At 42.0% G+C, this 20,244-nt stretch overlaps 2 protein-coding genes across 4 annotated transcripts in view; one reads left to right on the top strand and one right to left on the bottom strand.

Annotated features, from left to right (window-relative positions):
- The window catches only part of plcd3b (phospholipase C, delta 3b), a 53,895-nt gene extending 46,629 nt beyond the window's left edge, over positions 1-7,266 (bottom strand). The window contains exon 1 of one of the 2 annotated variants that reach the window (XM_090202401.1): positions 7,089-7,266. Coding sequence is in view for 1 of the 2 variants with exons in the window: in XM_036946605.2 (XP_036802500.2) it covers positions 4,590-4,671 (82 nt within the window). In the remaining variant the exon portion in view is untranslated. Of the gene's footprint in view, positions 1-4,589; positions 5,119-7,088 lie in introns of those variants that run through there. The other variant, XM_036946605.2, reaches the window with a different exon arrangement.
- On the top strand, positions 6,740-20,081 carry acbd4 (acyl-CoA binding domain containing 4). Of its 2 annotated transcripts, none has more exons than XM_021565405.3 (10): positions 6,740-7,339; positions 7,603-7,723; positions 8,199-8,283; positions 9,105-9,225; positions 9,381-9,641; positions 9,912-10,039; positions 10,176-10,383; positions 10,688-10,908; positions 15,849-15,908; positions 19,092-20,081. In XM_021565405.3, the coding sequence occupies exons 1-10, from the start codon at positions 7,102-7,104 to the stop codon at positions 19,221-19,223; spliced, it is 1,575 nt and encodes a 524-aa protein (XP_021421080.3). In that variant the 5' UTR covers positions 6,740-7,101; the 3' UTR covers positions 19,224-20,081. The 2 variants fall into 2 exon arrangements, with proteins under 2 accessions (XP_021421080.3, XP_021421079.3); XM_021565404.3 differs by having other exon boundaries at positions 7,207-7,339; positions 9,882-10,039.
- The last annotated feature ends 163 nt before the right edge of the window (positions 20,082-20,244 follow it).

The raw sequence follows: 20,244 nt of genomic DNA, 5'->3' as shown, positions 1-20,244 counted from the left end.
GAGTAACTTACAGGAGCAATTAGTGTTAAGTGCCTTGCTCAAGGGCACATCGACTGATTTTTCACCTAGTCGGCTCGGGGATTCAAACCATCGACATTTCGATTACTGGCCCAACGCTCTTGACTGCTAGGCTACCTGCCGCCCAGGCTTATACATTAGGAAGGAACTGAATAGATTTCTGTTAGAAATGACCACGGAAAAGTAACTTGGCTAATTTGGGGGATAGTTCCACCACCTACAAATTTGATCTAAATGTAACCCTTGCCCACAACCACCATTGTTTGACAATGGTGGGCTAGTTGGCACTGCCTTTACAGGGCACAGGAAGAGAATTTCCATTCATGCCCATCTGAACCAAGGCACCCAGGGTGTGGTTTTGGGCACCTATAGGGTGGGGTTGACCATGGCAGACAGACCTCCCACTCTGTTCCTGGCTACCCAGGGAATACAGTAGTACCATAGCTATAGAGTTGCGTTAGGAAAACTGCCGGAGGACCAACCATTATAAATAGCCTGTATCCCACATTATGCCGACGCCACAAATGTTAACCTACTTGCAAATCTGCCACATGAACTGCATGATTATTTTCTGACATGAAGTATGGGGTTGAAAACTGAGAGATCCCTGAAAGCAATGTTAAGTCATTACAAGTACAAGTGTAGATGTTTGCAATTTGCCTAATGATTTCAAGATTACGTTGGTTATTTACTTTAATACAAATGTGACAGTTTTATGAAAGGATGCACCCACAAGCAGGGGCGCATGAACCCATTATTTTAGAGGGGGAACGAAGTACGTGAGGATGGATGGGGGTGGTTTAAGAATTTATTCCAACACCTGAAACAGCTTTTTCCTGCTGCCTAGAGCCATAATCATTATGCCTAATTCTATGTAAAAAGATATATATATATATATATATATATATATATTATTCTGTATAGGTTATCTAAGCATACCTCTTGAGCGGCAGAACGACAGATTTGTACCCTGTCAGCTCGGAGATTTGAACTTGCAACCTTTCGGTTACTAGTCCAACGCTCTAGCCACTAGGTTACCCTTAGCTAATGCTAAGCTATTTGCTGGCTATGTGTGGTGCCATATTTGTTGACATTATACAATGCATTCTGGTTGTCATGTAAGCGTCTGTCAAACCAAAGACGTTATAACAAGAGATAGTTTACTCGACTGACTTATGGTGCTTTCAAGACAACTGGGAACTCTGAAAAAGACTAGGTCAAACTATGACGTCAGTGATCTAAAGGTAGGAAAGTCAGAGCTCTAGAAAGAGGTCTGAGTTCCCGAGTTGGAATTCCGAGCTGGATGACAAAAAAAAATAAAAAATCCCATCCGGAGCTTGTTTTTTTCCCCGAGTTCCCAGTTGTCTTGAACGCACTGAAGTCGGAGATTTCCAAGTTCCCAGTTGTTTTGAACACGGCATCAGATTGTAACGTTGATACCTGGGGCGGCAGGTTGGGCCAGTAACCGAAAGGTTGCTGGATCGAATCCCCGAGCTGACAAGGTGAAAATCTGTCATTCTGCCCCTGAGCAAGGCAGTTAAACCACTGTTCCCGGGCGCCGTGGATGTCGATTAAGGCAGCCCCCCGCACCTCTCAGATTCAGAGGGGTTGGGTTAAATGCGGAAGACACATTTCAGTTGAAGGCATTCAGTTGTACAACTGACTAGGTATCCCCCTTTCCCTACCTCAGGGTTGCTAGCTCAGAGCCCCCTTTCCAGGGGTTTTATTTTTATTTAGCGTATAAACTTCTTCTGTGTTTGCCCCCCATTTATTGATAAATCCCCCATCATAGTAATATTTCCTGCATCATATCCCCCCACAATACCTTTCCCCATTTCTACAACCCTTGGAATTAAATAATGAAATTAACCCCCCTAAAATAGTTTTATCCCTGTTTAGCTTTCACGCTACAGTTAGGCTAGGCAGTAGGCTTGTATTTGGTGTGATGATCTGTGAGTTAATTTTATTTGCTTTGTGAAAAAAGGTAAATGACTTGTATACATTGTAACAAGTACATCGAAGATTTGTAATATGCTGAAAAGTGGCTAAACTAAGTTCATATTTTTCAGGCAATGGGCGCAGCCATCTTTGGCTTTGTTTATTTGCATCTCATAATGAATGGAATTCTGGGACAAGAGAGTTATCAACAAGTCAAACATAAACTTGGCTGCCATCATGAAGAATTTAGCTGCTGTTAGCTTAGCTGACACGCATCTCTTTTCTAAACAATATTATATTTCTCCCTTTCTCCAGAGATGTGGTTCATTGTAAACAAGTCTAGCTGTTAGGTCGCTAACTTATGTTAAGTTTTTTTGTCAACGCAACCTGTTCTTTAGGCTGGTTTATGGATTGAGTTTAGCTGTGGATGTGTTCCGTGTGATGATTGGATGATGAAGTTCGCATTTATCTTTTACAAAAAAAGGTGAGATTGAGGAATAAAGTTGTGAAGACCTTTATTTCCCATCAGTGTGAAACATTGTTTAGATGTTTTTCAGACAACAATGCTGTTTGTTGCATCATACTTTCTGTTGCTATTGCTCCAATCACATATTTGTGATCATACGCTGTAGAGAACCCTCAACAATGATCACAAATACGTGATTGTACGCATTAAAGGGTTAACTAAAAAAGGATATTATGTTGTGATCGTGCAATAGCCCTCTTTGGCTTTAAATATAATGTAGTAATGAGTATAAAGCTTGTATGGATTTCAACCCCAACAACACATGTTCATGTCATCGTTACCAAACAACTGCATTTCAAACAACAGTTCAAAAAAAGACTGACTACCACCACCGAGTTCTGTATGCTAGCTATGCTAACCAGCTTCTACAAACAGGAGTTAGCATTAGCAGTCTCTTCCAACCCTGAAAAGAGACAACTTCTACATATATTGCAACAAAAACAGCCAAATATATCCAAATAGGACGTAATTAAACGTATTGTGGGCCTGTTAAATTACATAAATCATAACGGATTTGACAAATATCCACTTTGTTAGATAAGATTTGTTGAATGTGCGCCAGTCTGGTCAATGCAACGTCTGTTTTCCACTGATTCCTTTTGGTCAGGGAGACATTGGAATGGCAGGTGAGGCCTAATCCTGATTTTACTTATGCAGGAAAATAAAAGTAAGGCATGTGTTATACCAGCAATTATGTAATATAATTATTGTCAACCTAAAATATGGTCATATTATAAATACAGTTTATATCAGTTTTATACCAATTTCCTGTATAAATAGCCTCTAAAATATAGGTAAACAGAATGTCTTAAAATTGTGTTTTCTTGTAAAGCAGTATGATACAATATTAGTACTGGTTGCATTTAGAACTTGTCTAAGTCCTATCAACTGATTTCAGCCAGTGTATGGCGGAGGATTGACTGCATTGTTTGAATGGATTGTTGGCATACAGTTAATTTGACAAATTAATGATTTAATCATTCCTCTAAAACTGTCTGGCTAGCTAACAAACATATAGTGCAGATACATTCTTCAAATTCATAATTTTACGGTTGACCAACTTCCTGACCAAAATGGCTGCCCTTCATCCCATCATAATTAGGTGCATGTCCATTCTAGTATTCTAATTCCTAATTCTATTGTCACAACCATAAACTGTCAACTCTATCTGGCTGACAGATTAAGACAAAAAACGAATTTTTGCGCAAATATGTTACATTTAATTAGGTTTTACAATCATAAAGCAACTGAGGAGAAAACAAAATTGCTACTGTGTATAACAAATGAATGAAGATGTTCGTTTTTTTTCAACTCCGTAAAACATTAACTCCATCCGATTTGTGTCTAAAGTCAACTCTGTCAGAGTGCTGAACGTTCTATTTGAATGGTTATGTTTTTATTGGGGATCTTCAAAACAATAATTTTGTATATTTGAAATATATTTCTGTTTTGAGTAACACCCTTATTTACACAATTTAAAATACATAACGTCTTTCAAGAACCCCTGAATTATAGCCCTAATATGTAAATTACGCATGTGGACCACAAGAGGTCAATTACCATGTAATAAATGCCGATAACATTCTAATCATAAATGTTACACTGATCAATTATTATTGGTTTGATTACTGATTTTTCCTCATTTTCGGGTGCGTTGAGAATACATAGCCTACTGGAAGCCCATCAATGTAACGTTAATCTCAGAACAGTGTATATTGCAGATCCATTTTTTTAATCAACGTCTTCTCCCTTCTGTAATTTCAGGAATATAATATGACCTGTTCTGTAGCCTACTGTATTGTTATTTGTGAAATAGTATGCACGACTTGTGGACACCGTAGAAATGTGTGTGCCAGTTATTAATGGTTAGCCAGCTAAAGAAATTATTGAACTAACGTTACAACACAACCCCAAAAAACGCGTGGCTCCAAGCATGTATGGGAGGCAGGGATGGGATAGAGATAACGGTAGCAAGCTATGTTGTTTGTGAGCATACAGACATAACGGTCCTGCCAGCCTACTACATGAAAAGACCTGGGCTATGAACCGGTTTACCAGACATGTCTTTCACATTGAGATAGGTAACGTTAATTCGCCAAATGCTTACCTAAATTTTTAAGAGGGTCGATAGTCTTTGATTCGGACGTCCCGGCTCCATTCTTCACGGGCTTCTTGCCGTTGCCTAGCATGATCAAAGACGCTGCCGCTTTGAGCTCTCCCTCTTTCTGGTTATCCCTAGCTAGCTAACGTTAGTTAGTTAGCTAGCTATATACGCCTATTTTTTAACGAGTTCAGCTTTTCAAGGCCGCCGAAAGACTATAGACAGTTTACTGTTTTTGATTTTAGACTGCATCAAGTTCTTGCGAGAACATGTAGGCTAGTTCGTAACTGAGCTAGCTAGCTTTCTCCAAGACTGCAGCGCCTCATGATTTTATTCCTTTGGAGCAAAAGCGAGACTGAACAGCCAGCCCATCTTTGATTATGTCATGCCACGGATTGGAGGCAAACTGGGGTGTAATCATTAGTCTAAACCGTTGCAACGTCTTGCAACGCCAAACGAGGGTTTCTATTGGAAACATTCAGGTATGTCCCTCCCCGTTTCGTTCCGTTTGCTTCCGTTTAAGAAACGTTTTGCAACAGATTTGGCGTAATGAATAGGCACCTGAACAAGCGCACGAGAACGTTAACTGATTATTATATCCTGAGATCAGATGCTAACTATGCCAATGCACCTTGAATTCAAATTTATTAAAATAAACGATAAAGAAAACACAATATTTAACAGTAATATTTCTCTGTAATAAGGAAACTATTGAAATTATAGGCTCTGTTGCCCTTGTGCTTGAATACCTCCTGGAAAAATATGTTTTTAGTACGCATGGGTTAGATTGTCACAGTCAGAAAATCTTGAAGAACTGTGTCAAAACATTAACCTTTTTACTTTGGCTTTTCAAACCACACTCTGTGACATGCACAGTGGAGGGCTTGTTCATATACTGAACAAAAATATAAACGCAAAATGTAACAATTTCAATGATTTTACTGAGTTACAGTTCATATAAAGAAACCAGTCAATTTATATAAATTCATTAGGCCCTAATCAATGGTTTTCACATGACTGGGCAGGGGCGTAGCCATGGGTGGCCCTGGGAGCCATGGCCCAGCCAATCAGAATGAGTTTTTCCCAACAAAAGGGCTTTATTACAGATCGAAATACTCCTCAAATTCATTAAATTATCTGGCAACAGCTCTGGTGGACATTCCTGCAGGCAGCATGCCAATTGCATGCTCCCTCAAAACTTGAAAACTGCACATTTTAGAGTGGCCTTTTATTGTCCCCAGCACAAGGTGTGCCTGTGTAATGATCATGTTGTTTAATCACCTTCTTGATATGCCACACCTGTCAGGTGGATGGGTTACCTTGGCAGCAGGTAGCCCAGTGGTTAGAGCGTTGGACTCATAACCGAAAGGTTGCAAGATAGAATGCCTGAGCTGACAAGGTAAAAATCTGTCGCTCTGCCGTTGAACAAGGCAGTTAACCCACTGTTCCTAGGCCGTCATTGAAAATAAGATTTTTTTCTTAACTGACTTGCCTAGTTAAAATAAGATTTTTAAAAAAGAGAGAATGTTCACTAACAGGGATGAGCAATACATTTTAGAGAAATAAGCCTTTTGTGAGTATGGAACATTTCTGGGATCTTTTATTTCAGCTCATCAAACATGGGACCAACACTTTACATGTTGCGTTTATATTATTGTTCAGTATAGGTTAGAATGGATAGGCGTAATCCTGGAAAAATATTGCCCCCTAGCCCTGGCTAGATAGAAATTGCAGTTGTAGACACATTCATTAATTATTTTTTTTAGAGCATGTGATTTTTTGGCAATAGAGGCACTCGTTTGTGCCACTGACCTATACGTGCTTATATATATATATATATATATATATATATATATATATATATATATATATATATATATATATATATATATAGGGCTACCTTCATTTACAGTTTTCTGACAAATACATGTACATGACAATAGCCCTTCTAAATACTGTAAAATAATAATAGCTTGCTAAAATTGACAAAAAAATGGTGCTGCAACGTATTATTGTATTTGCTTATATAGTGTGCACTGTGCATGAACATTATTAACACTGAACCAATCAAGAAATGTATTTATTATTTTACACCGACATGCACATTGCGCAAATCATTTTGGAGAGGGCGTGGCCACATGTTGTCATGTGACCCAACACGGAAGACCACTCTGCAACTGTACGAAGTAAAGGATATTGAAGGTCTCGACAAACAACTTTATTAATTCGTTTAACTCAAATAATACACTTATCATCTGCAACATTAGCTTTGCATATCTGTCATTTGGGCGTTTTGAATATTCTTGAAAACCTGCCATCTCATATCTGTCAACAACGTTTTTACAAGCGTGTTCGGTGCTGCTGTGATTTGAGAAGAGATTCGGAGGCACAAACTAGAAAAGGCAAGTGGACTAACCGGTCGGTACTCAATCTTGTTGGCGACTCAATACTTATCAATGTTGTTTGTTATTGTGTTTGAACCCAGCAGCAGGTTTGCTAACTTACCATATCAGTCGTTATGTCATCGAATTATGTGCCTTTCCAGCTCGTTTCAGTACTATTGATTCGTCGCTGGTTTGAGTTGGCGAAGGACATCATAGCAGTCCCTTGTCGCTGCCCCGGTTGGATGCCACAGGGCTGTGCCCTCATAGAGAGACGGCAGTTTGCAATGCCAGTTCCAGTTATGGCAGAGTCGGTGGACCACCAGAAACGCTTCCAGGCCGCTGTCGACGTCATTCAAAACCTTCCCAAAAGTGGTGGGCGACTAGTATACAGGGACATAACCTATATCTATTTAATACCTGTGATATCATATAGCAGAATTGGCAGTGTATAGGCATATAATTAGTTGTTGTGTTTTGTAAACAAAGCTCAATTTGAGTGCTTAGCTGAAAGCTCATTAGGCCCAACCAGTGATTTTATTGATCAGCTACTCAGCTACTCTTTTGCACAAGGCTTACATCATGTAGGTCAACCAAAGTGTAATAGACACTGTATAACAACTGAGTAACTCTTGCAGGTGCCTACCGGCCCCCCTATGAAGTGATGCTGCGGTTCTACTGCCTGTACAAGCAGGCGGTGTGTGGACCCTGCACAGTGTCTCGACCAGGCTTCTGGGACCCAGTAGGTCGCTATAAATGGTGAGTGTGTGTCTGCACAAGTGGATATGAGAGGCTGTATATGTGTGTCTGCGTGGGTGAATGTACATATTTAGTAGGTGACAATGTAGGAGTGTAATCTGATCCAAGATCTGTGGTTAGGGACAACTTCTACCTCGAGCGAAACTAGTTGAGCCAGGTAAGAGTGTTTCAGTTGGCAGGCGCCTCTACGCCAGGCGTGGTTTTGGCTCATTAACATTTGAACTTGCACGGCAACTGCTGACACCTTTCACAATCCCTTACTATTCACTGTTACTTCTCAAGTGCACGTGTGCTGCTGTTGTACAGCATGGAGTTATTCCCCCTCTAACGGTGATTGTTCCTTACCAAACTAACACCTCACTCGTAGTCCATTGGGTGGTGCTCTTTTTCAAATTATATACTAACGGTGGTACGAAGATGATACAGAGAGATGTTCGCTAGAGAACACTGTTTTGGTGTCGTTTTGTGTCCATAGGGATGCCTGGAGCCGATTAGGGGAGATGAGCAGTGAGAGTGCCATGGCGGCGTACGTGGATGAGATGAAGAAAGTGGCACAAGAGGTACAGCTGAGAAGTCCTACTCCTTCATGCACATCTAAATAAACATATGTGCTTCTCTACCTTTTATTTTATACCAGGAACAGCTAACATTAAAGCTAGCATTCTAGAACCGTCTAAATCAGTGCCGGCTAACCGTCAGAGGGACTTGTCAGCAACATACCAGGGGCCAGTGTTGGTCTGTGGGCCATCATATTGTATGTGTTTAGACTGAAGGTAGACAGTGTTTTGACGTTGCCACGAGCATCACCCCTGATATTGAGATGATCAATGCAAGACTGTGACCTCACATGGTCGCACAGAGTATCTGCGCATGTGCGTGGGTGTGCTTCACGCTGCTACAACGTAGTAGCTACGGGACCAAAACTGCAAAGAAGTTTAGCCCCGCGCTTCAACACTCTTAAGTTGTTGCAGAAATCGACACGATATTGCTGTTTACTACGTGCATCGCCGAGTCTACTTTTGAATATAAACATGCACACCACAACCACCCTGTAACTTCTTTTGGGGAGGGGAATAAAAGCCTTGGGGCCCGTAATCACAAAACATCTCAAAGTATGATTGTTGATCTCTAGGATCATGTCGCCTCTCTCCCCCCCCCCCCCCCCCGTCAATGTAATCATATTCATTATGATCTATCGAAAAGAGAACATGTATTGTAGTTGAGCAGTCCTGCCTGATCTGAGATATGAATACTGACCCTGTTTAGTTAACCAATTCCTCCTGCATACTGTACATCATATAACAATGAATTGTTATCTTATAGCATATACATGCAATTACATAAAGAGCCCCAACAAAGAGAAAAAATGTCTCCTGTGTAGGTGATTGACACAATGCCCATCAATGAGAAGACTGCATCACTGTTCCACCACTTTGAGCCCCTTTACGTGGTCATCCACGACATGCCCCGGCCACCAGACAAGCTGCTGCATCTGAGAGAAGGTCAGTGGACTACTGGACTTTAGACCACGATCTGAATTGTTGGTGTTGAAAGAAAACATTCCCTGCATGTTATCTGAGCCTCAGTCATATAAGGTCACAATATGCTCAAATGGACTTTGAATTACTGTGTGTGTGTGTGTGCGTGTGCTTGCTAGACTTTAAGGGCATTGACAAGGCAGCCAGTCCAATGGAGGTTGAACAAGAGAGGGAGACCCAAGACGAACGTGTCCCAGATAAGGACCCTGCACTAGATGAAGAGCCTGCCCTGGAGCAGGTGCCTGTCCCAGGAGAAGAACCCGTCAAAGAGGAGGTACCTACTCTGGGAGAGGTGGCCCTCGCAGAGAAGGTACCTGTCCCAGAAGAGGTGCCCAGTCAGACACAACAACAACCAGTCACCTTCACCAGTGAACCTCAGGGTAAGAGTCATGCTCATCTCTCTCTGTTTCAAGAAACTAAATCCTGCCAGGTTAGAGGGTAGCTACAGTATGTGCACACCCAGGAAAGAAAATACTGTCACTCCATAGAACCCATACCGGATGGATGGATGGATAGGCAAATGGATATTTACCCACTTGTAGCTAACTTAGCATTTTCTATTCAACACAACTGACTTTCTCCTAACTATACTGTTGATATGTCTCACAATGGTTACACAGGGCCAAATGTACAAGGCTTCCTCTTTCCAGAGCCTGTTCCTGAGCTTGGTCTGTCTGAGGCCATGGGGTCATCTGAGGTGTTGTTGTTGACCAGCGACTCAGAGAGTGAGATCTTCGTTGACTCTGTGGATTCTGTGGAAAAGCTGGACAATATCAAGGTACCGTAGGGCCTGAAATAATGGGACTTTACAAGAATGCGAGTTTAATCTAAGTTGTTGTTCTCTGGGTCCTTTATTGGTGGATCCAAATAAAGGACCGTATTCTGTATGTGTGTGTTTGTTTGTTTATACACAGGTTGTCCCCAAGTCAAACGGCCTCCATAACGGCCATGCTTACTCGGAGCCCTCCTCAGTCCAAGCCAATCACACAGAGACGGTCTGCCAGGCAACGCAGGTGGGGGCAGGGCAAGGTGGAGAGGGGGCGGGGGATGGAGGGGGACCGCCCATGAGGAGGAGTCGGGATGCAGGAAGAGATGGGATGAGGGACCACGGATGGAGAGAACGTAAGTTAAAGGCTCTTTCTCTCATTTTCCTAAAATATCTGTCCTTTCCTTGCCTTTTCTCCTTCATTGCACTGATCTAAAAAAAAGAGCGGAACAGGTGAAAGCCAGCTTAATAGTGAGTCCACCATATTATTTTCATTTTTCAATCTGTGCAGATAAAGGGGAGGTGAGATACAGAATTCTATGTAATTGCGTTAGAGCCAGAGAGAGTGTGTGAATGAACGTGTATGTGTTTTCAAGTATTCCTGTTTTGTGTGACGTGCATGTGGCATATATGCCAATTACACATATGCACTATGCCTAGGTGGTGTTCCCCAGGGCAGCCCCAGGCGGGCGGGGAGAGAGGCCCTGGGGGCAGGGGGAGGGGCTGGCCGAGGGGGAGGAGACGGCTCCGAGGGAGGGGCTGAGAGGCTGCAGGACATCCAGGTGCAGCAGCAGATCCTGCTGGCCCTACGGAGGCTCAGGGAGGACATGCAGAGCGTCATGGAGAGACTGGAGGCAGTGGAGAGACTAGCTGGAGCACAGGTAGGTATGATTTGATGTATCCATAGAGTTGAATAGAGAGCATGGAGATTAAACATTTTAGTAATTTAGCAGACACTTTTATCCAGAGTGATTTACAGTAAGTGCATTCATCTTAAAGAGGAATTGAAACACCCCTAAATTACCAATGTCTTGCAATTATTATTCATAGTAAGGCATAAAGATTAATGAATGAAAGACGTTTTAACTAGAGGTTTAGTACAATGTACTTCTTAATGGACCTAAACTGGCTAATCATTTATATTTATTTTTTCTTGGTCCTGTGCATTTCTAAATCAAACAAAAACACGTGTGAGCACCCTCAAATGTTCTTATTATTTTAGAAGCAATAGGGAATTGTGCAAGGCTGCCAATATATTAGAGTGCACCTATAGCCTAGCTTTTCCTGGAACTTCACAAGAGTAGAGGATGAGCTAAAAGTCAAGTGCAGGTGTGTAAATGCGCAGGACAATAGTGAAGACTAGAGATCATGTACCTATACTGTACCTACGTGTATTATCATGCTGAAACATGAGGTGATGGTGGGGGATGAATGGCGTGACAATGGGCCTCAGGATCTGGTCACGGTATTTTCGTGCATAAAAAATGCCATAGATAAAATGCAATTGTGTTCATTGTCCGTAGCTTATGCCTGCCCATACCATAACCCCACCGCCACCATGGGGCTCTCTATTCAATGTTGACAACAGCAAACTGCTCGCCCACACGACGCCATACACGTGGTCTGCGGTTGTGAGGCCAGTTGAAATTACTGCCAAATTCTCTAAAACCACATTGGAGGCAGCTTATTGTAGAGAAATTGAAACGTTATTCTCTGGCAACAGCTCTGGTGGACATTCCTGCAGTCAGCATGACTATTGCAATTCCTCAAAATTTAAGGCATCTGTGACATTGTATTGTCTGACAAAAATGCATATTTTAGAGTAGCCTTTTATTGTCCCCAACACAAGATACTACTTTGTAATGATATTGCTGTTTAATCACCTTCTTGATATGACACACCTGTCAGATTGATGGATTATCTTGGCAAAAGAGAAATGCTTAGTGTAGTTAGAAGCTCATTCTTAACCTTCATTTCTTGGCTAAATAGTATTATTGCAATATTATTATTATTATTGCGTGTAATTTCTATATTCCAAATGGTTGTCAATTTCATCTTCACACTATATCGCACTAGCTGTACTACTCTCACTTTCATACTATTCCCCCCTTCAAACTCTCCCCTGCAATTTATTTGATATTATGCCTTTCCATTATCATAATAATATCATAATATATATAATATATATAATAATATATAACACTAAAATAACACATCCTAGATCTGAATGAATTAAATATTCATTATTATTATTAAATACTTTTTTCTTTACATAGTTGAATGTGCTGCAAACAAAATCACACAAATTATCAATGGAAATCAAATTTATCAACCCATGGAGGTCTGGATTTGGAGTCACACTCAAAATTAAAGTGGAAAACCATACTACAGGCTGATCCAACTTTGATGTATTGTCCTTAAAACAAGTCAAAATGAGGCTCAGTAGTTGTGTGGCCTCCACGTGCCTGTATGACCTCCCTACAACGCCTGGGCATGCTCCTGATGAGGTGGCGGATGGTCTCCTGAGGGATCTCCTCCCAGACCTGGACTAAAGCATCCGCCAACTCCTGGACAGTCTGTGGTGCAACGTTGCGTTGGTGGATGGAGCGAGACATGATGTCCCAGATGTGCTCAATTGGATTCAGGTCTGGGGAACGGGCGGGCCAGTCCATAGCACAGTCCAATGCCTTCCTCTTGCAGGAACTCCTGACACACTCCAGCCACATGAGGTCTAGCATTGTTTTGCATTAGGAGGAACCCAGGGCCAACCGCACCAGCATATGGTCTCACAAGGGGTCTGAGGATCTCATCTCGGTACCTAATGGCAGTCAGGCTACCTCTGGCGAGCACATGGAGGGCTGTGCGGCCCCCCAAAGAAATGCCACCCAACGCTATGGCTGACCCACCGCCAAACCGGTCATGCTGGAGGATGTTGCAGGCAGCAGAACGTTCTCCACGGCTTCTCCAGACTCTGTCACGTCTGTTACATGTGGTCAGTGTGAACCTGCTTTCATCTGTGAAGAGCACAGGGAGCCAGTGGCGAATTTGCCAATCTTGGTGTTCTCTGGCAAATGCCAAACGTCCTGCACAGTGTTGGGCTGTATAAGCACAACCCCCACCTGTGGACGTCAGGCCCTCATACCACCCTCATGGAGTCTGTTTCTGACCGTTTGAGCAGACACATGCACATTTGTGGCCTGCTGGAGATCGTTTTGCAGGGCTTTAGCAGTGCTCCTCCTGCTCCTCCTTGCACAAAGGCGGAGGTAGCGGTCCTGCTGCTGGGTTGTTGCCCTCCTACGGCCTCCTCCACGTCTCCTGATGTACTGGCCTGTCTCCTGGTAGCGCCTCCATGCTCTGGACACTACGCTGACAGACACAGCAAACCTTCTTGCCACAGCTCGCATTGATGTCCCATCCTGGATGAGCTGCACTACCTGAGCCACTTGTGTGGGTTGTAGACTCCGTCTCATGCTACCACTAGAGTGAAAGCACCGCCAGCATTCAAAAGTGACCAAAACATCAGCCAGGAAGCATAGGAACTGAGAAGTGGTCTGTGGTCACCACCTGCAGAACCACTCCTTTATTGGGGGTGTCTTTCTAATTGCCTATAGTTTCCACCTGTTGTCTATCCCATTTGCACAACAGCATGTGAAATTTATTGTCAATTAGTGTTGCTTCCTAAGTGGACAGTTTGATTTCACAGGAGTTACATTGTGTTGTTTAAGTGTTCCCTTTATCTGTGGTAAACGGTCTGATATACCATGGTTGTCAGCCAATCAGGGCTCGAACCACAGTTTATAATACAAAATATAGCCTATTGCATCTACCCACAGGCCTGGCCTGTATAGTCAAACTTTTGCGTCGGCTATGGGTCTAAGGCTACTGTTTACAATTTACAAGGTGCAGATAGGCACATTTGCAGGCCAGTCGTATGGCATATTTTGTCAGGATGTATTAGCGTTAGTCATCGGAAATATGGGCTTCTCCTGATATACTGAGAATGCGCTGCCTGTCTTGGATCATCATTCTCCCATGTTGTCCTATAATTAATGTGGCCATCAGTATGCTTGAAGAGATGGAGACCTGAGCACTGTTGAAAAATAGGAATACATCCAAAACTGAGGCTTAAATGCAAAAATAGAGCTGTTTTATTGGGGGCAATATGCTCACAGGCCCAGTTATTCAGGTAAAGCTTACCGCCTCTCCAAGACATGGAGTCCCGCCATCCACAGGCAAGATGGTAGTAACTAGTTACTTCACCAACTGTAGCTACTGTACTTTGATAATAAATGACTATTTGTTTATTTCAAATTTTAACAAGACTTGAACAAGCTATACTGGACATTAGGCATCAAGAGTTTAATGCAAATATATCTTGCATTTCATAGTAATTTAGCTTACTATTGAGATGAGAGAGCTGTCACTCCCTACAGTAAAAGCCATCAGAAATCAACGTTCCAAATTGTTCTATCCAACCGTTGCCGCTAGCGTCGTTACCATGGCAATTGTAATGGCGGGACCCATTCCCAAATTTGCATTTTTATCAAAATATTCAAAGTAGAAGTGTGTATATGACAAACATGCAGGTCACATAGGATTTGTATAGATTGTTTTATTTGACGTACCTTGTAAAATATTTACATTCACCTTTAAGGTAGCTAGGTAAGACAACCACGTGTCACAGTCACTAGCTACATTTTCATCCACAGTTTTTTTGTGAGTAAAGTCATAACGTATATATTTTAAAAAAATCATGACAGCTGTTTCGGTACAATTTTGTAAATGTCGACAGATAATTTGTTTGTTTGAAATGGTGGGATTATTTTGTCTGTAAAACTAATTGTACTAGAAATGGCCGTAGAAACAGCTTTTATTAGCAAATATTGATATAATATCCATCATATCGAAGTAAACCTGGAGTCACACAATGATATGTGTGGCCCTCCCACTACGACTCGGGAGTTTTAGGCTACAGATTAAATAAATATTTATGAATTTAACAGTTTACCCGCACTGTATCTGCCAGAGTGCACGTGCCAAAACCAGAGTAGGCACAATTGCTATTTAACGCAACAGTTTCTGTGACAAAACTATCGGTAGAGTTGGAAATGCGATGGAAACATTGAATTTGAGATGTTTATTCGGTAAATGAATTTAAGCAAAAAATGTACATTTTGTGTGCACTACGTCATCACGCATTGATATTTACCGCAACAGGTCAGTTTAGTGGGAACATTTGCATATTTTCTTTATGCATATTTTAGAATATTTTTATTTATTTAACTAGGCAAGTCAGTTAAGAACAAATTCTTATTTACAATGACTGCCAACCCAGGCATAACCCGGACGATACTGGGCCAATTGTGCGGCACACTACAGGACTCCCAATCATGGCTGGATGTGATGCAGCCTTGATTTGCATGAAAAGCTTTCGCCAATTGGATGGAAACCTAGCTACTGTAAAAAATATTATACCAAAAAATCTGCAAAGTCAATGCTAGTAAGAAAAGACAAGTTCAAGAAAGGCAAGTGCAATGGTAGGATGTTAGTTGTTATATATATTTTTTACCCTCAATGGCACTGCCCATGCTGTCACAAGAGGCCATTAGAAAGACATTAGCTCTCTAGTACATCTCTATGGGTGTATCTTTCTGTAATGGGCGGTGAAGTTGAGTGGGAAAGCAACTACTGACGACCATCTGGCATTTTCTTTCTTTAACGTTCTAGATCTTGGTCAAATATATACTGTATGTTGAATACCTTCATATATTTAAAGGTATTGGAGTATATTTGTGTATTCACCAATGTATCCCACCACCAGGCCCAGAATTCAGACTGGAGACCATGTCTTCAGTGTGCTGCCTCAGCCGCCCAATCAGAGGTAAGAGTGTGGGGTTATCCGAAAATTCAATGTGCATCTATTTATCTCTGTCTTACTAGCTTTTGGCAATATGCTCATTGTGGTTTGTACAGCTACAGTAGCGTGGTCACAAACTCAGGTCCTGGAGAGCTACTGTAAAGGGTGTGCAGGGTTTTTCCCCCAGGCCCAGCACTGTTTGTAACTTATTTTGTACATAATGTTGCTGCTACCATTTCTTATGACCGAAAAGACATTCTGGAAATCAGAACAGTGATTACTCACCTTGAACTGGACGAAGAATTTCTCTTTAATGAGTCGGACAAGAGGGATTTACTCCAGACACCTGAACAGACCCTCATCCCCGTCATTCGCAGGAGAACGAGACGGAAAAGATATCGCGGAAGGAGATCAGATCCGCCGACGAGTGGCTAATCTGCCGTCGCCATCGATACTATTGGCCAACGTACAATCACTGGATAATAAATTGGACAAACTAAAAGCACGTATATCCTACTAACAGGACATTAAAAACTGCAATATCTTATGTTTCACTGAGTCGTGGCTGAACAACGACATGAATAACATATAGCTGGCGGGTTATACACTGTATCGGCAGGATAGAACAGCAGCCTCTGGTTAGACAAGGGGAGGCGGTCTATGTATATTTTTAAACAACAGCTGGTGCACGATATATAAGGAAGTCTCAAGGTTTTGCTCGCCTGAGGTAGAGTACCTCATGATAAGCTGTAGACCATACTATCTACCTACAGTTTATCTGTATTTTTTGTAACCGTCAACATACCACCACAGACCGATGCTGGCACTAAGGCCGCACCCATTGAGCTGTATACTGCCATAGGCAAACAGGAAAACGCTAATCCAAAGGCAGCGCTCCTAGTGGCCAGGGACTTTAATGCAGGGAAACTTAAATCCGTTTGACCAAATTTCTACTAGCATGTTAAATGTGCAACCAGAGGGAAAAAACTCTCGACCACCTTACTCCACACACAGAGGCACTTTCAAACCTCTCTCTCGCCCTCCATTTGGCAAATCTGACCATAATTCTATCCTGTTTCCTGCTTACAAGCAACAATTAAAGCAGGAAGCACCAGTGACTCGGTCAATAAAAAAAAAAGTGGTCAGATGAAGCAGATGCTAAGCTACAGGACTGTTTTGCTAGCACAGACTAGAATATGTTCCGGGATTCTTCCGATGGCTTCATCAATAAGTGCATCGATGACGTCGTCCCCACAGTGACTGTACGTACATACTAGGGATGCACGATATATCGGTGAGCATATCGGAATCGGACGATACTAGCTAATAATGTCGGTAACGGCCCGATGTCTAGTTTAACACTGATGTGCAAAACCAATGTCAAAGCTGACGTGCATACCTATATAACGTGAATACAGCGCTACACAGAATAAAGACAGAAAAATACTAAGCACACATTTCCAACAACTAAACAAGTTCAAGTCGATTAGTCATTTGAAAGAGTAAGAACATTTCGGGAAGACAACTCAAAGGCGAAATCCATTAACGCCAAGATAATGGCATTCATTGCCCCTGACAATCAACCGTCCTCTGTCGTGGATGATGTTGGCTTTCACCGACTGGTCGAGCCCCGGTACACACTATTTAAGATGTTACCCTACTGGAGTTACACAGTATTGTTGAAACGCACATCTTTGAGCTATGTGCTATGGGCATCGCAGCTATTAGCTTCACGACTGACATTTGGACCAGCGATGTCAGCCCCGTGAGCATGCTGAGTCTGACAGCACAGTGGGTCGACGAGGATTTCGTACTGAGGAAAGCCGTATTGCATGATGTGCTGGTTCTCATACTGCTGCTGCCATTTCAATAGCATTTGAGAACATGTTTGAAACTTGGAAACATGAATATACTCCTAGCTCCATTCAAACAACTGACTCGAGAAATAAGCTAATCAACTGCATCTGCAGCAGACATTATACCCCCTTGAAACACCTTCTCAACAAAACCCCACAGTCTGTGTCAGCAGTTAACTTACAAAAGTACTCAAAGCTGTGAACAAGTAATTTGGTGGTATTCTCTCTGAGCCTCTTCACTGTGTCACCACCATGCTCGATGCTAGGTACAAGGACCGCTACTTCGATGCAGACAAAAAACTGAGTTTACGTAAAATGTTACATACACAGCTGGACAAGGTGGAAACGAACACAGTAACAGTGCGCACCGGGGAAGACAAACAGAGCTGAAACTTCACTGCTTGACATGTATGATGAAATCCTGGTTGAGAATGAAATGAATGAACAACGAAACAGCACAGCAAGTAAGTGAAAGAAATAGGTTTGGGGACATATGTAAATGGCAACAAAATAACGTTTTGGTCTGTGTGTGTGTGTGTAACCTTAATTTAACTAAGCAAGTCAGTTAAGAACAAATTCTTATTTACAATGACGGCCAAACCTGGATGACACTGGGCCAATTGTGCGCCTAGCGCACTATTTAACTGTATCAGAATGCTTAAAAGGTTAACCGAAAGTTATCGATATCGTTTTTTTGACAAGGAAAATATTGGATATTGGTATCGGCCAAAAATGTCATATCGGTGCATCCCTAGTACACACCCCAACCAGAAGCCATGGGATTACAGGCAACATCCAGGGTAGGGCTACCACTTTCAAGGAGCGGGACTCTAACCCGGAAGCTTGTAAGAAATCCCACTATGCCCTCAAACGCATCAATACAGGACTAAGATCGAATCATACTACACCGGCTCTGAAGCTCGTCGGATGTGGCAGGGCTTGCAAACTATTGCAGACTACAAAGTGACACGAGCCTACCAGACGAGCTAAATTACTTCTATGCTCGCTTCGAGACTAGTGACACTGAACATGCATGAGAGCATCAGCTGTTCCGGACGACTGTGTGATCACGCTCTCCGCAGCCGATGTATCTTAACTGCATTGTTGGTTTAGGGCTTGTACGTAAACATTTCATTCTAAGGTCTATCTATACCTGTTGTATTCGGGCGCATGTGACAAATACAATTTGATTTGAACACACTTGGTTCAACAAACCAAGACAGATTGGGCATGTTAATACTTGGTTGGAACAAAAGCCGACACATTCTCTACATCAGTTATAATTCATTCCTATTAGAATATTGTACGTTTTAAGGTTTGTCACCCTAAATGTCCCATATGTTTTTCTCAGGAGGAGAGTTGGTGGCCGTTCCCTGAAGTATCAGGACGGACGATGCTGCTTCTGCTGCTGTGGCCCCTGGTGGCTCAAGGCATAGTCTTTCTACTGCGGAAGGGCCAAAAGAAGGCCCGTATCTCTACTTGAAGCCAACCGGACCACAAAGTAGTCCCATATCCCCCCCTTAGGAATCCATTGGAGGAAGTATTTCTTTTTTATTTCAATAGGACTCTATGGGACAACGGAGGTCGTTAGCAGATCTGTTTTTGGTGTCTTGCAAACTCCTATGGTCATTGGTGTGACAATGACCATAGGAGACAGCACAAACATATATGGGACAATGGAGGTTGTGTATTTCCACATGAATCCACTGGAAGAAGTTGTTGGCAGACCTATAGGACATTATTGGAGGAGAAAGTCTCTCACTCTCTTCAGTACTGTTATGTACATTGCTCAAGTATTGGGAGAAACCTGAACATGTTTAAATGACAAATGTATCACATGCTGTGCTGTTCTTTTAACCTTCAGGTTGAAGGACCTGGTCCCGTATTCACAAAGAGTACTGACATAAGATCAGTTTGCCTTTTAGATCATAGTGGAAGGAGGTCATCATAATGATTTGAGATCAGACGCTTTTTGAATACGGCACCCTGATCCACTTGTGTTCCTTGTCCCCTCAATAACACTAATAAATCATGATTTAATTTATAGCTATTTAATCTTAAATCACAGAATTGTTTTCAAATAAATAATTGGGATGAATAAGCACTTTTCCCAGATTATATTTGATCCAATGATTTCAGTGGGGCACAGAATTGGAAATGAGTGCACTGGCAATTGCTCCAGAATGCACACAAGAGATAGACAATGTTCAGTTGATATGTAAGGAGAAATTATTCTACTTAGTCACCAATGGTTGAAAGATAATAATTTTTCAAGCTATTGTTATATGAACAGCCTTGGTTGTGTGAATGATTTCAAATAAATATGGTTAGAAAATGTGAATTCTTACAGTTGTGAGGATATATATATAGAAGAAGCGGACTCATTTTGAAATGCGGATAGAAAGACACTTTCTAACTGCAGGTGTTGCCAACGACTAAGAATTACATGACATTGGGGGGGGGGGGGGGGGGGTGTTCTTTATATCTAATGGAAGATGCCAGTC

This window comes from Oncorhynchus mykiss, chromosome 16 (genome assembly GCF_057628025.1).
Source record: "Oncorhynchus mykiss isolate SJ-2025 chromosome 16, ASM5762802v1, whole genome shotgun sequence".
Lineage (NCBI taxonomy): Eukaryota > Metazoa > Chordata > Actinopteri > Salmoniformes > Salmonidae > Oncorhynchus > Oncorhynchus mykiss.
The sequence above is the reverse complement of the archived record's forward strand: the minus strand, read 5'-3'. Positions and strand labels throughout refer to the sequence as shown.

Bases quoted from the DNA above. Each gene is read 5' to 3' on its own strand.
- acbd4 (XM_021565405.3), top strand. From the start codon at position 7,102: ATGTCATCGAATTATGTGCCTTTCCAGCTCGTTTCAGTACTATTGATT. The intron at 7,724-8,198 runs GTGAGTGTGTGT...TTGTGTCCATAG, and splicing joins CCAGTAGGTCGCTATAAATG to GGATGCCTGGAGCCGATTAG. The intron at 15,909-19,091 runs GTAAGAGTGTGG...TGTTTTTCTCAG, and splicing joins CCTCAGCCGCCCAATCAGAG to GAGGAGAGTTGGTGGCCGTT.